The sequence below is a fragment of the Dermacentor variabilis genome, chromosome 6 (assembly GCF_050947875.1).
Source record: "Dermacentor variabilis isolate Ectoservices chromosome 6, ASM5094787v1, whole genome shotgun sequence".
In the NCBI taxonomy this organism is placed as follows: Eukaryota; Metazoa; Arthropoda; class Arachnida; order Ixodida; family Ixodidae; genus Dermacentor; species Dermacentor variabilis.
This window is the reverse complement of record NC_134573.1, coordinates 7079105-7094315: the sequence shown is the minus strand read 5'-3', so window position 1 is coordinate 7094315 and position 15211 is coordinate 7079105. Positions and strand designations below refer to the sequence as shown.

At 44.9% G+C, this 15211-nt stretch overlaps 1 protein-coding gene across 5 annotated transcripts in view; it reads right to left on the bottom strand.

Moving 5' to 3' along the window:
- LOC142584596 (guanine nucleotide-binding protein G(i) subunit alpha-like) overlaps positions 1–15211 on the bottom strand; it is a 147740-nt gene that overhangs the window by 123793 nt on the left and 8736 nt on the right. For all 5 annotated transcript variants that reach the window (XM_075694716.1, XM_075694715.1, XM_075694717.1 and 2 more), the window contains exon 2: positions 2989–3031. In XM_075694716.1, the coding sequence (XP_075550831.1) occupies positions 2989–3031 (43 nt within the window). The remainder of the gene's footprint in view (positions 1–2988; positions 3032–15211) is intronic.

Here is a 15211-nt window from a genome sequence, read left to right as displayed (position 1 = left end):
CCAGTGGAAAATCCAACATGGCAGCTTCCAAGATCGGACAGCGTGGCTCAGAATGAGCAATTTTGTATGGAAAATTTAACCCTGGGGCCACACTTTGTCCAAAAAATCATTCGCAAAAATATATTAGCTCTATGGCAACCCTGACAGTGCATTTATGAAGTACAGAATATTAATCAAGTTCGAATTTTTGGAGTCCGAAAACTCTGTCAGCTACTGTAGCTGTCCACTTATTTGCTATTGCAATCGATGCTTTGCCTTTCGGAAACTTCGGCTGTTTCTCACATAAGCATTTATGTCAATGTGGGGTTTAATGCCCCGAGTCGGCACAGTAGGTTCTGAGGGACACCATAGTGGAGGACTCCAGATTGGCTCACAACCCGAGTTTCTTTAAGGTGCACCTAGTTCTTACATTAAATTCCCTCTTTAAATGCGGCCAGCATCACACCCACCGCCTCATGCTCAGCAGAGCACTCACCATGCCTCACCAAGCAATGAGCACTGCCCAGCCGTTCCACTCATCGCCACACAGGCAGCAGATCTCGTAGAAATCAACATTCTTTACACAGTAATGTGCACTGAAAAGTATGAAAATGCACACCAAATATATCAAAAGATTTTCTAAATGAGAACATACTCAACAAAGTTTCCCAAGAGCTTTGTGACATAGAGTATTGCATAACTTTCTGTGCCGATTTAGTCTCCAACTACTAAACCCTTGTTTGATTCATTTGATGCAGTCGACTTCCGTTACCTTGATAAAACCGACTTCCGCGACCTTGATAAAACCGACAAAATTGGTTGAATAATCAGGCAGGTCTAATTATACGCGACTCTCGGAAGGATTGCCAGAATACACTGCTCATTCATTTGGAAGTATTTTCCCAATTTTTAACAAGCCCCTTAATGAAACGTGCAACCATTTTCTTTGTTTTACAGCGAAGATGTTTATGCAGACCCTCTGCAGTGGTTGTCGGACGTCACTAACAAGGCGCGACGTGACCTAGCAAGAGAGGAAAAAGAGAGCTCAACATGGGAAAAGGGGTTATAGTGACCCCTTTCCCCCTGTGAGAACGGTGTCTCATAGGCGAATCTTATACAGTTGCCACAAGGTGCGCTTTCAGCGATCAAGTCAGATCGGCATCAAATTTATCGACGATTGCTTCCACCCTGCCGCAAAAGAAACAAATGTTGGCAGTTTGTGGTGCGCCAAGAGTTTTGTGACATGCAGTATTGCATAACTTTCTGTGCTGATTTAGTCTCCAACTACTAAACCCTTGTTTGATTCATTTGATGCAGTCGCACGAGAATGCATGAGAACGCCTCACGTTCCCGTGACACCTGCGATCACGTTCGCGATCACGTTCTCGTGATGCCTGCGGCAAAAAGGACGTTTCACGTCCGCCGCCAAGGTCTGCAAGTGGTGGCGCTGGCTAAAACTCCCAGGGTTCTACTAGGACACATAAACACCCAAGAAAGTGGATGGGGAAATGACGTCGCGGTAGCTCAATTGGTAGAGCATCGCACGCGAAATGCGAAGGTTATGGGTTCGGTTCCCACCTGCGGCAAGTTGTTTTTTCATCCATTTTAATTTGCATTAATTTATCATTTTTTCATTTCATTTATTAAGCAGAAGTAATTTCCCCTATGTTGTCCTTGGTGTCAGTGTTTGTTGGCTTCTTATGATATGACTAATAAAAATCAGGCCCCTCGGTTAACCCCCTTTCTTCTCGTTCATTTTACGGAAGGGCACAACCAGATACAAACACGAAACCTTAGAAGTTTTTCACATTGGAAATGAGAAAGAAAATTGTGCCAGTGATACATCTGTGTTTAACAAACAAGGAACGTGCTTACCTATTGGGTAGGTAAAAGATGATTAATAAAAAACTGACATTGATGCATGGGTACTGGGAGGAGTAGAAGTGGCATATGCGTCGGCTGTTTTCGCACGGTAATGTGCTTTCGAGGTGTTATCCATGCACATGTCTTGGGAGGAGTTAAAGATGCGCATGCGTCGGAGTTTATGTGCGGCAATGTGAATTTCAATAAAGTACAGTTGAAAGCCCAGTGTCCATCCATGTCTAACGCCTTTTCCTTGTGTGCGCGTCCTTTGTGTTTCGCTGGTACCCCCTTTTTCCAAGTTCATCATGCACCAACTGGCCCAAGAGCTTGCGCTAATGCAGAGAATGGGTAGCACTGCCACAGCCACGAAACGGGTGAATAACAGCTTTGGACCTCTTTGCTTGCAATTCGCATACACCAGGAAGGGCGAGAGAGGGAAAACAGAAAAACGTTGGTGTACTTAGATTTAGGTGCACATTAAAGAAAACCAAGGGGTAAAATTTAATCCGTAGTCTGCCAATATGGCGCACCTCAAATTCCAATTTCGGTTTTGGCATGTACAGCCCCATAATTAAAATAAAGCTTAACATTTCTGCCACAATGCAATGTGCCATGTGAGGCCATGGCTCCTAACAACGCCTCAAGCAAAGACAGCTCTGTGTGTACTGAGCAGACGAACAGCTGTTGTGCACGCAAGGCAACATTTACTGTCAGCTCACCACTCTTGTATTGCACTAAGCACTGAAGAAATTAAACATTCTCTGTCAACATCACCGCTAATTATTGTCAAGTCAGTGTAAAGTCACAAATTGCCAAGTACATTCTTCTTGTATTTTATTCACTGCAGCACAGCAAGTGTTCTCTCAAGGCTGTCGCTCCTTCAGAATACAAGGAAGTCCATGTTTGCCATTAAATGATGAACTAGGCCTGAGCAGACACCATCAAAATCCACAACTTCACGGCAAGCTGGTGCAGGAACCACAAGACGTCCCTGCCACCAATCTCTTTTTTTTTTCACCTTTTTTCAAGAGGGCCTTTTTTTGTATTGTAGAAGCGCAATTTACCCACAATACAGCTCCATGCATTTTCCTCTTTAGTGACCCTCTAAAGATGCAATGCACATACAATCAAGGAAATGCCACTCACTTCATTTGTTTAACGATGGTGCTCTTCCCAGACTCCCCAGCACCTGCAAAGCAAAGGAGGCACAGCACAAGTCAGTGAGCAACCACAGCAACAAGAGTTGGGGAGCACAGGCTTTGCACACTAGCTCAGCACCTGCAACAGTATCCACTGCCACAGCAAGCGCTTTCCTGCATTGTACACTCCATGGGTGCCACAACTGATCCTATTTAAGATGAGTGGAGACATTCACACCAACTAAACTGCGTTGCACAACTCTCATTGTGACACCAGAGCTGCTCAGAAGGGCTACCTTTTCATACAAATTCAAGTCATCCACACAAGTCATCACACAAAGTCATCCACACAAGTTGGCCATCGTTGGATCCCTGAAAGCCAAAAGCCCATTGCAAGAAATCCTCTCTCTCATGTGTTCATGCACACTGCTTCCCTCTTTTGCGTAGTACTCAGTGTCACTTATTTCTTGCCGATATTCCACTACACTGGAAACATGGAAGAATCCACTGAATATTCCTCCGATTCTGCTAACTATTCACACATTAAGTAATGAAAAGAAATAAAATAGAAAACAGCAAGCGCACATTTCTAAGAAGCAAAAACATTTCTTGTGATAGTGAAACAGTAAATGCCAGAAGACTCTTGCAAGACCAACCAAACACTTGCAACACAAAAAGTGACCAAAAGTGGTCCTACAATGTCTAGAGTCAATGTTCCACCAAGGGAACTTGGCAGTTATGCACAAAGAAAAAGCGAGAAAGAAAATATGAAACTCTGTGTGCCAGCACTTTGAAGATAAAATCCCAGATTTCGTCTGGCGGAAAAAATTATGGCGGCAAAATTTGCTTTGCTTGCAACTAATTTGATGCATTCAATGACACGGAAATAACCGTGGTCCTGTAACACTTCTGTTTGGCTATTGCTACGATTTCTTTAGATATCACAACCAGGGTCGGTGGCAAGTGCAAAACTATTCTCAGCTATACAACTGTGTCCATCACTTCAAAAAGTGAATTGGACGAGCTTTCCATTTTAAGTGATATCAGCTGCTTTGCATGGACATTTCGCGAGCTGTCACCACCTAAATTTTCTTTTTAGACTCTCCTACAGCACTTGCATGTTCTGGTGCCATTTGTAGCTAAGGGGTCTGTGCAAAGGGCTCATCCCACATAAGCCGTCGTCTAGTTCCAAAATGTGTCATTCTTTATCGGTGGGACGTTTTTCTTGCTCTTGGTTAAAGGGGCCCTGAGCCACTTTTTATCGAAGAGGAGAAATGAATGTGAAGTTAAAATAGTCTTACTTCAATGCATTCAGACGAAGCGGAATTATGGGCAATAAAATGTGGCCTTCGCGGTGCTTTCAATCCTTTAATGCATCGCAGTGCTGCAAAGGCTACCGCGGAGCGGGGCATGCCCACTATACTCAACCTTCTAAATGTCCCCCTGGCACAGTTAAAATTTGATTTTGAGTGTTAACGTAGAGGTCACTACTTCCGATTATGGCACCTACAATGCGTCAGTCATATGCCAAATGCAGTTGATCTCAGCGAGCCGCAGCGCACTTGGCCACTGGAGTCATCGCAGCACCCCACGGCAGCCACAGTATCTCTGCTAGGTAGCAGGCCACAGCTACATGCAACTGTAGTACATATGCGCAGCATTTGCTTTGTGCACGACAGGGCTTGAGCGCATGCTCATATGCTACAGTCCGACTATGCTATGTGGTGCGGACCGGCTTTGTTCTTCACCAGTTTGACCGCGGGATAGTAGCCACATCCAACTCGCGCATTTTTGAAGCACTATCAATTAGTCAGCCACGGCCTTCTCTAACCAGGAGCAGCCAGGAGTGACTGCACGCTGGCAAGCGTGCACGTGGTCCGATTTTAAGGTTTGTATGGTTTGAGCCTGGTTGAGCATTCCAACCTGGTCGAAATTAGCAAGACCTGCTGGCTACTGATAAGCAGGGTGGCTAAAGTGTAATTCCTACGAAGGCAGCCGCAGCCGAGCGTGAGGAGACGATAGTCGGCTTCTTTCGGAAGTATGCAATTATTAGCGAAATCCGAAAGCACATTTTGGCTAACTTCAGCCTGCTTATTAACTTCGTCTATACATATACACAGTAACAGTAGGAAGAAGCGCACTGCTCCAAACACCTTGCTTGATTGACGTCAGCTATTGGCCAATAGCAGCTGCATATGGGAATCCGCTTTTTACAAAATAAAGCATTCAGAAGAGTGAGGAGCAGGCTTCTGTTGAAAAGAGTAAGAGACAGGTGATAGCACGCACGACAGCAAAACTTGGTTGAGGTGTTCACTGCAGCGTATGCTATCTGCGGACAATGTTTTTTTCACCAAGCCCAAGGGGTGGTTCAGGACCCCTTTAAAGGGACACTAAAGGTTACCAGAAACTCAAGTTAAAGTGGTAGAGCAATGTTCTAGAACGTCTAAGGCGTCAATATAATCGCGAACAGAGCTTTAGTAACCGAGAAATTGAGGTAAATGCATGACACGATTTGAGACCCCCCAGCGACATTCCGGTACTAGCCCGATGACGAAAGGACTCCTCATAATTTGTGTTACTAATACTCAACTACTCGTATTAAAAATATCATTTCAGTCGATTATAAGACGGAAAAAAATGCTACTTGTCTACGTCTATTCGATTCTAAGAAAAAATAACATTTTGACGTTGCCCTTCAGTAATATGGGTGTTCGAAAGGTTTCATTTTCGCTCGACTCTGCGCGCTCGACTCTGCGCCGCGCACGCTTTGGAGTTTCAGTAGTTTCGTTATCGCGTCGTGCTGTGAGGGTTCTGCTGGCTCGCGAAACTTTCATTTGGAACAAGCAGCGAAAATGCCACGTCCATGTGATGTCGTGGGAAGCCCTCGTTGCTTTCCCGCTCCGGAGAGCCGGTGTCGAGGCCGCCGTCGTAGTACGCAACGACGCCGGCAGTGCGAGCCCTCAGCAGCAGGTCGCGCTCGTCGGTGCTCAAATCGCTGAAGTTGAGCCCACTATCGCGAGCCAATCTGTCGGTGTCAGGGTCCATTGCGACGAGCGTCGAACTTAGCGTCATAAAATGAAGTACCAGCTTATGGGCGTCTTGCGCTGGAGTTTGAGGTATAGTAGCGGCGCCTGGTGGCGGTGCGGGAAACGACATCTGGGTCGTGCCAGCTTGGGTCGTATTGAGCCCTGGCTGTGGCGAAGCACGTTTCTAGGCCGAGTTTTGCGTCGATTCGCACATTTTTATGCCCTGTTGCGAGTGCGAAAAGGCTCGTCACTTCTCATAGACCACGCCGACCACGCTGCGAGCTCGCCGCAGCCTATATTTTAACGAAAACGGACTCTCCGTGTGCCGTGGGACGTAATGTGGGACGTAATTCGTTTCTCCTTCCGCTAGCCACCATACTCCCACTTTCGCTCTGCTGTCGGCTCTGTCTTGGCTCTGTTTCTGGCCGCGCGTTCGCGTTTTGCGCAGAAAAGCCGTAGCGCCGTCTGCGGACGCCGTTCTACTCACCGATGGCGCAACGTCACTATGAGACCATGATGTCAGTACTCCTCGATCGGAGGGCGGGCGATTTGAACTGCGCTAGAGGTACGCGGACGCTTCAGAACGCATTTTCTCTTAAAATAAGTCTCTCGTTGGCACGAAACAAGCGTTTCGAGGTTTCTGTGATGGTATTTCAACAGGCCACGTTGACTTAATAGTAACCTTTAGTGTCCCTTTAAGCTATAGCAGAAGGATGCACGGGGCACGCATAAAAAGTCACGGACAGTGTGTCAGTCAAAATACAGCTGCTGCCATGAAACTACAGCAAGCAACACTATGAGACAAAAGTGAGGTGGTACAGGATAATTACCATAATGTAATGTCTGTTTTTCATCCTGCCAGAGGTGTGACGTTTAAAAGAAACATGGAAAAGGTGCATTCGTGCCTCCCAAGCTTGCAGAATTCTCTCGGCTTTAAAGTGAAGGAAAAGCCAACAGTTGTTTAAGAGAAACTGTAGGCTTCTTTCTACAGGAATAGTTTGATGTACTGAAAGAGCATTGTCCAGCAACACCCCCCCCCCCCCCCCAATGCAAACTCATTTACCGTATTCAAAAAGTGTTGCCAGGGCCCTCTAAACGAGTATTGACAGAACATCTTAATGTGATTAGAATTCTTTGCCTACTTAGTGTTTTGAGCCTATCAATTTATCTATCTATCTAGCCTCTTCTGCAGGCCCAGTCCCCATGTTGTCCGACAGCTTGGGTGATTAGGTAAGTGCTCGTGGCCATGAGGCAGTCGTGGTCCTTCCATCGTCACCATTCAAGCTTCGTCATTCGACTCTCATCCCGCCGTCATCCTCACTCCTACCCCGACCCAATGATCAAAGCTTGGGCCACTAAGTATGTGCTCGTGACAGTGATGTCGATGTGGTTGTTGCATTGTCGTCTTTCCAGCCTTGTCATCCAACTCATCATGCTGTCATCATGCCATCGTCGTCAAGCATTCATTGTCACACCATCGTGATGGCAGTGTGATCATTCCATCACTGTCCCTCGAACATCATCCAACTCATGCCTTGCCATCGTCATCATGCCAGCATTGTTAAGCCATTGTCGCTATACAGACTTCACGATACAGTTGTCATCGCATTGTCTACATACAATTGTCCCGGCATCATCATCGTGTCATCATCGTAGTCGTCACCATGCATTTGTTGTCATACAGTCACTATGATGCCATCGTCATGCCGTTGTCACACAGTCGTTTTACCACTGAGATCACTTCAGAAGCACCATTCAATTATCGACATGCCCTCATCTTCATACCACTTTCGTCTTTTTGTTATTCACAATTCTATCTTAATCATAGTCTCGTCATTCCACCACGATTGTGATCCCATTGTCATGCCATCATCATCAGGGCACGTTCATAAGGTCGCTGTTATGCATCTGTTGTCATACCGTTGTCGTCGTGATGCCACCATCGCTACTCCAGCTGTGTCATCTAGCCGTCGTCATCATCCCATTGTCTCCATGCCACTGTCGTCGTTATACCATGGTCATCATTTAAGAATGGCAATCTCAATGTGGTCATGCCACTAACGTCACTCTATCATCATACAGTCGTCGTGCCACTATGCTCACACGCGACCTAGACAAGCGACTGTCATGGCAAAGTTGGCCGATACTGGAGACTGTATTCCGCATATAGCCGAAGCAATGAAAATCGTTTAAAGAAAAAAAAACATTAAGAAAATTCGACAAACATTACTTCAGCAATATGGTGTGTCGCAGCATTGCTTGCGTGCATTACCGGCAACGGTCATCGCGAGATGCGTTCTGTCGCAATTTCTTTTCTCATGTCTAATTTTTTGGACAGCTGCCGAAACAGTAATTTCACTATGGAGCCTCCAGTTTCGCAAAAGCACAACAAATAATTACATTACCTTTTTATCTAACCAGCTCAAAACTTGCACACAGGGCAGCCCAGCTGTGGACATAAAGAAAGGACGCTATGCCATTGAAACCTTGTGGTGGTCTCCTAGAGCCAGACACCCCCGACACACACTATGGCCATGCTTCTGAATGCTGTCCATTCAGCATTCAATGAGGCTGTAGGGGAGACCAGCTTCCCTCTGTTTGCCCACGTGGTAGCTTTCGTATGGCATTGTCTAGTGTAAACCACCATGCAGAGCTGACAAGAAAGCTCTTAAAGGGGTCCTGAAACACTTTTCTATCTGTAGTGTCAAGCAGAAATACGGACGGGAAGAAACGAAGTGGACAGGACAAATGCTCACTTACAACTGAAGTTTAATGAAAGGTTTTCCAGGAAGCAGAGAGGCGCAGTCAGAAGGCAGATACAAAGCTCATACATATGGTAAGTAAGTAAGTAAGTAAGTGCTTTATTTCCCATATACAACATACATTTGAATATGGATAGGTCTTGAGGAAAAAAGCTGCGTCAGCAGTTTGACTAAGTCCTAAAACCTATTTTATGGCAGCAGCAGGGGGAACAACAGTGCATGTGGAAACGATAACAATAAAGCAGAATAAGACAAATAAAATAATGCAAAAGAAACAAACACAAAAATTTATAAACCAAAGTAAGTTACTTAGCTTGCAAATTAAGAAATCAGCAGCATGGAGAAAAAAAAATACGACACTCAGATCAGTCATGCATACTAACAGCAGATGATGTTGCAAAAGTAATATTGTGATCTACAAGCACGAAGTATTAAGCATAAAACCAGCTCTAGCAGCAATAATAATTATACAGACTAGTTAACGAAGACTGTAAAACATCGATATCATCTGCGATCAGTGTGTTAAGCAGGACAGGCAGCGTATAAGCAATCATTTGCTTTCCATAATTAGTGCGCAGGTGCATTACGTACCAATATTCTGGAGATCATGTTTGATAATGGTGTATGTTCTGTTTAAGGTTAGCTATGGAACGGATACAACAATTATTCGATTTAAACTCCCTAACGTATGCACGGACTAACCTGTAAGTGTATAAATTATGCGCTTTGTGTATTTTCAGTTCTTGGAAGAGGTTCACTTGGCGAGTCCCATGGTACATCACATAACACAGAGAATTTTTTTCTGAATTATGAATAATCTACCTATATTGTGACAGATGTGGCACCCCAGACAAGGCAGCAATAATTCAGATGATTGATGAAAAGGGAGTTATATATAAGCATTTTTACATGGAGTGGAAGATACCTAAGGGAGAAAACCAGTCCAACTATCTGTGAAAGTTTAGTGACAAGTGATAATATGTGGATAATAATATTGGATAACAATATATGATAATATGTTAATAAAATATTCACGTGCAAAATCTGTAAAAATGATAACGCCCAAGGAGATAACTAATTTCTTTATCCGTCTGTGCAACTAACAGGACACTGACGCACGTGGCAGATTGTGCATAAATCTGGTGGGCCTCCACAGTTTCACTCACCAGTTTATCATAAGGTCTCACTAGACTTGTGTCGTTAGCAAGTCTAATAACAGATTGGTGAGGGCCAGATATATGTACAATCTGCCATGTGTGTCAGTTCACTGTTGCGCTGATGGATAAACCGGTTATCTCCTTCGGCATTAGCATTTTTACAACTTTTGCATGTGAATATGTATGAGCTTTGTATCTACCTTTTGACTTCGCCTCTCCACTTCCTGGAAAACTTTTCATTAAACTTCAGCTGTACGTGAGCGACTGTCCTGTCCACTTTGTTTCTTCCCGCCCGTATGTCCGCTCAATGACACTGCATCGTGCACCAACTGGATGAACAGCCTACGCTTCTGAACTTTTCTAACTATCATGGAATGGCCTCACTATTAAATATGTCGTCTCGTGAATCTCATGCCACAATTATTTTTCTAATAGAAGTAAAAGTGGAGTCATCACACCAATAAGCAGCCTTCTCTCTCTTTTTGTCTCCCCTAGTGCACTGTAAACTACACAGGGGAGAGGGGCCAAGGGGGGGCCAAAGCCCCGTTCGAAATTTGAGTGTCTCGGCAGAGAAATACGGTGAAATACAGGGGCCATGCACAGCACATGTGCAACTGTCGTGCGCAGATCAAATATATAGTCTCTGAGATCACAAGCATATACATGTTTCATTTATATAATCTGAAATTAGAGACTTATTTCTGAGAATGTTCAGAACGATCATAAGATCAGCCAATAACTATAGGTGGGTCAGCTGCTTGTGATGACATTGCATAAGCGAGAGCAAACAACTCTTTGCCGCTTTTAACATGCCTGCTGCGTGCAGTACAATATTATTTGGCTCACATGTTCCCAGGGGCCTCTTGCACAGTGTGGCAATGTTTTCTTTCTACGTACAAAAACTGATTCAGGGCTCCTTTAAGCTGTCTGTAATACCATGTGAACCTCAACTCCACTTTCAATGATATGGCGAGTCTCTCCACATACAAAGCCACACTAAACTTGAGGTGTGCTTTGAATAAGTGGTATAATATGGATAAAATGCAGGGTCACATGCAGATACTTTATTTTAATGCTCAGAAATACAATTTTTTTATGTGTCAAGAAGTCCTTTGTTGGTGTACTGTCTATAATTTATAAGAACTATGAATTTAAATATAACACATACCTGCCAACCTGAAGATTTGGAAATTCATAAAGCTATCACGGAGGGGGGTGGGGGGTTCATGGAAGCACTTTCATTTTTTAAGGGATTTACTTTTTGCAACAAGCTTACGTTTTAGCTTTTAGCAGCCGCAAGTGAAATCCATGTCTTGGACAGTAAAGAGCGAAAACTTCATGGGGGCACAATTTATTTTTGCAATGATTTTACTGTTGCCGATTTTGCCTGCTTCAGAAACCTTTCCGTGTAGGTTTACTCAAGGCAAGTACCACTCTGGTGCCCCTTGACCATCAGCAGACTTTCGAGTGTTTTCTCACACACAGATGAGCGAAACTCAGAGTTTTGTTCACAGTGCTGAATATTCTTTCATATTCAGCATTGCTGTGGTGAATGGAGAGAATACCCAGCATAACCATTGAAATTCTGTGGAACCTGAGCAATCCGGCGACACTTCGAACGCTTCTTAACTGCAACCACTACACGCCGCACCTTGCCTCATTCAATATGTCGGCTGGAACCTGATATGCATGCCAGCTCGCAAACTCGACTTCACAAGCGTGAATTGTTTCTTTTGATTCTCCACTCTGGTGGGGTAGGATAGCCGGGAACGCCATAATAAAATGATGTATGCTGTTGAATGAAGCAGTTTCCAGAGCTTGTACTTGAGCAACTTCAGTCATCTTGAGATTGAAGTCTTCTAGCGGGAATTGGTGGCAAATGTAATCGCATGCTGCTGTTAAGTACAGACGTACAGCAGGGAACTGCTCTCTCTCAATGCAGCTCAGTGTCACAACCACAGAGTAGGTTGTGCTGCCAATGACTGTCTTCATCAACTTTCTGGATCTTTGCAGCTCCAGAGTCAACTTCCAGCAATGAATGACATGCCTTGACAACACCTCGGCGCACAAATCTAGTCAAGAGATCCTCAAAAAGGTGGTTCAAGAGGCCCCTCAGTACATGAATCTGAGGTACCTGTGCCTGAAGAAGGCAGTTTGCCTTCTCAAAAAGCGGTATAACATTTTGGAGAAAAAGACAGCATGCCCTGTTTAGCTCCAATGACAAAAAATAAGAGGCGCTCGTCACGGGTTACGTAGCTGGCTTCCCCAGAATCCTTGGCATGAAGTTTCAGTTTTTTTGCATGAGGTCCAGAATGAGCTCCTTTCCTCTTCATCAAGAGTTCATCACAATCGGTGCCTTTTCCCAAGGCCTGCAGCAGTCTTGTTAAGATGTCTAGCAGAATTTGGGATCAGTGCAGGGTTCTTGGGGGTTTGTGAGGAAGTCTTCAAAATTTGGTAAGACTCCAAAAACAAGCTCTGCTTGTTGCACTGCTTTGTTTCAGATAAAAAAAGCTAAGCAGTGGTTTCCCCTGGGTGCACAGCCTTTTCAAACATTTTCCCAATGACAGCCAATGCGTCAGCGAATGCTTCAACATCTTTCTGACCTTGGCGTCATGCATATTTTGGAACTCTTTAAGTCGATCTTTCCGTTTCGAGCTTTTCTCTGTGTAAAAAATAAAGAAGTCAACCAAAGCCTCATCAAGCTTTACAGGAAGACATGAAGCTTCTTTTTGGGTGGCCAAGTTGACGAGATGGCACAGGCAACCAACCTCTATCAAACCTAGTTGAGCCTCTCTCAATAAAGTAAAAACACTGTTTTCTTTGCCGATCATCACATTGGTATTGTCCGAACACATAGCCAACAAGTTTCCAACAGGCAAATTCCGAGACTTCACCTCGTCCGGAACCAGATTTGCAATCTTGTGACCCGTTGCTTCCCCTTGGATTGTCCAGAGGCAAAGAAGGCAGCTTTCAACTCTACTCTTTACTTTAACGAAATATGTCGCAACAATAGGGTAAAGCTGCATATCCCTACTGTTACTGCCATTAACAGCAATTGAAAATACTTGCTGTTTTAGGGCATCCAGCAAAGGTGTCTTCGCGTTGGCGGCCATTCCCCAAACAATTGCTGTCTTTGTTGTGCCACAGGTGTAGCATTTCGCTTCTTCGCACTTGGGGAACATCTTCCGGAAAAGCGGCCCGGCACTATCGCTGACACTGATCGGGATCTTGTGTTCAACTAAAAACGCCGCTAAGAGGCATTCTGCACGAATCACACCGAGGTCGTCATCACTGCATAACTTGCTAGGCTGGGCTGGCTGTCCACAGCTCGCAGGTATCCTTGATGCTTTTTCGAAGCGATGTGGACCTTGATGTCAGACTTGCCTCCATGCGAGATGTTCAAATCACATGCGCAAATGGTGCAGAATGCGAACTTCTCCCCTTTCTTCGATGGCAGGAAGCATGGAAATTCTGCCACGTACGATTTTAAAAACACTTGGAAGTACTGTCGGGGCTTCGAGGTCGCCATTGCACTGCGAAGCCGCTACAGTCCGGAGTCGCACTGCGTCCGACGTGGCAGCTAGTCACACAAAAGGCGAGGCCAACACTGCAGTGAATGAAGCTGACTAAAGTCCAAACCCGCGCGCCCGCATGAACAAAGGCAACAGCATGGCAACAGGTTTGCAGAGGCGCTATCGAGCTTTGAATATGGATTTGTGACCCCCCTAGTAGAAGACAGAAGTCGCTACAATCTTTCAGCTGCGTGTGATGATACCACGTATACGTATTGCCCTCTCGTGGCAGCACAAGGTACCAGGGTGTAGTTTTATTACATTTTCACTTTTTTTCTCGCAAATAAAATGTTTTCCGTAAAATTTCAAGCAAGATTTGTAAAATCGCAAGACTGCTCGAAATTCGTACATATTACAGGAAATTCGAAAGAGTTGGCAGGTATGCATAACACAATTCATACACCACACCACAGAAAAGAGTTGCAATTTCCAAAACAGACTTCTTATGTCCTCCAACAAGAATAAACAGCCAAATGTGAGAAAGCTCGGACCAAGTGTTCATAAAATGTGTTGGTGCAACATACATAATGTCAAAGTTCCCAGGGGCACGAGTGTCTTCCTGCTATAAGCTGCAAATGAGAGGTGCCATTTTGACAATGTATGCTCAGGATACAATTGAAAGTACCGAGACATCACTGATAAATAATAACAGCATGGTCCCACCAGAAAAGCAGACTATCAGAAGGAGCTACGCCATGACAGTAAGGAACTCCACACTACAAGTGTCAAAGGCATTCTCTTTACATTCCAATCAAGAGAACACCTTCACGAACACACCATCAATAAAATAGGCGGTGATGACTCAAATGGTTGAAAGGCACTACTTAAACACAGGAATACGTAACCATACGTAAATAGTCACTTCCGCTAGATTTAAAGGGCCCCTGAAACGGTTCAGACAAATTTTGTAGACGCGTAGGGTACAGCTTAAGTAGAACATTCGCATCACAATTTAAGTGAAGTGTTACGTATTAATGGAGCTACAAGCGATTACGAGTTAGCCTCCTCCCTAGCCATGCTTTTCCTCCTCAACTCGTTCACCGAGCGATCGCGGCTAAGCTCCGCATTCACTGGTTCTGCGTCACGATGCAGCGTCACATCGTCCACTTCCGGTTGTTTTGGAGCCCGCCAGCACTGAACCTCTCCGCTAGCCGCTTGGCCGTCGACCCCAAGCGAGAGCTATCAAAGGAGCGTGCGTTGCGAGCATTCTGTCGTAGCGCCGAACGTGTCTGGTAGTCCGGTAACCACAGGCAAGCTGGTCATTTCGGCAAATGACTGGAGGCATAAACTCAAGCTGATGAAGGAACTTTAGCATAGACGTACGTGAGCGGCCTGATCGGTCTGCACAGTCCAGCCACTTGACGGCGCAGCACTTAACCAGCCAAACAAAGCGCTAATATTGCTCTAACCAATACAAAACATTTTAAACATTCATAAAAACAACATGATTACAATCCTGCGAAAAATGAACACCAGCAGCAAAGAAGAATACACTTCATTACTGCTACTGTGCGTGGTTGAGCTCTGTGCCACCAGGTGGCTGCACCGTGCAAACCATTCACATTTGCGCTGCTTCTCATCTCATGGCTCATCGCGTTACGGCACAGTCAAGCTGTCAGACCCTGTCCCATTGCGCTTGCCCTAAAACCGGACTCGTGAAACGCCATTGTGTTAGTAATCTTCCAGTGTAAAGTGACGACCACAAACGCAAAT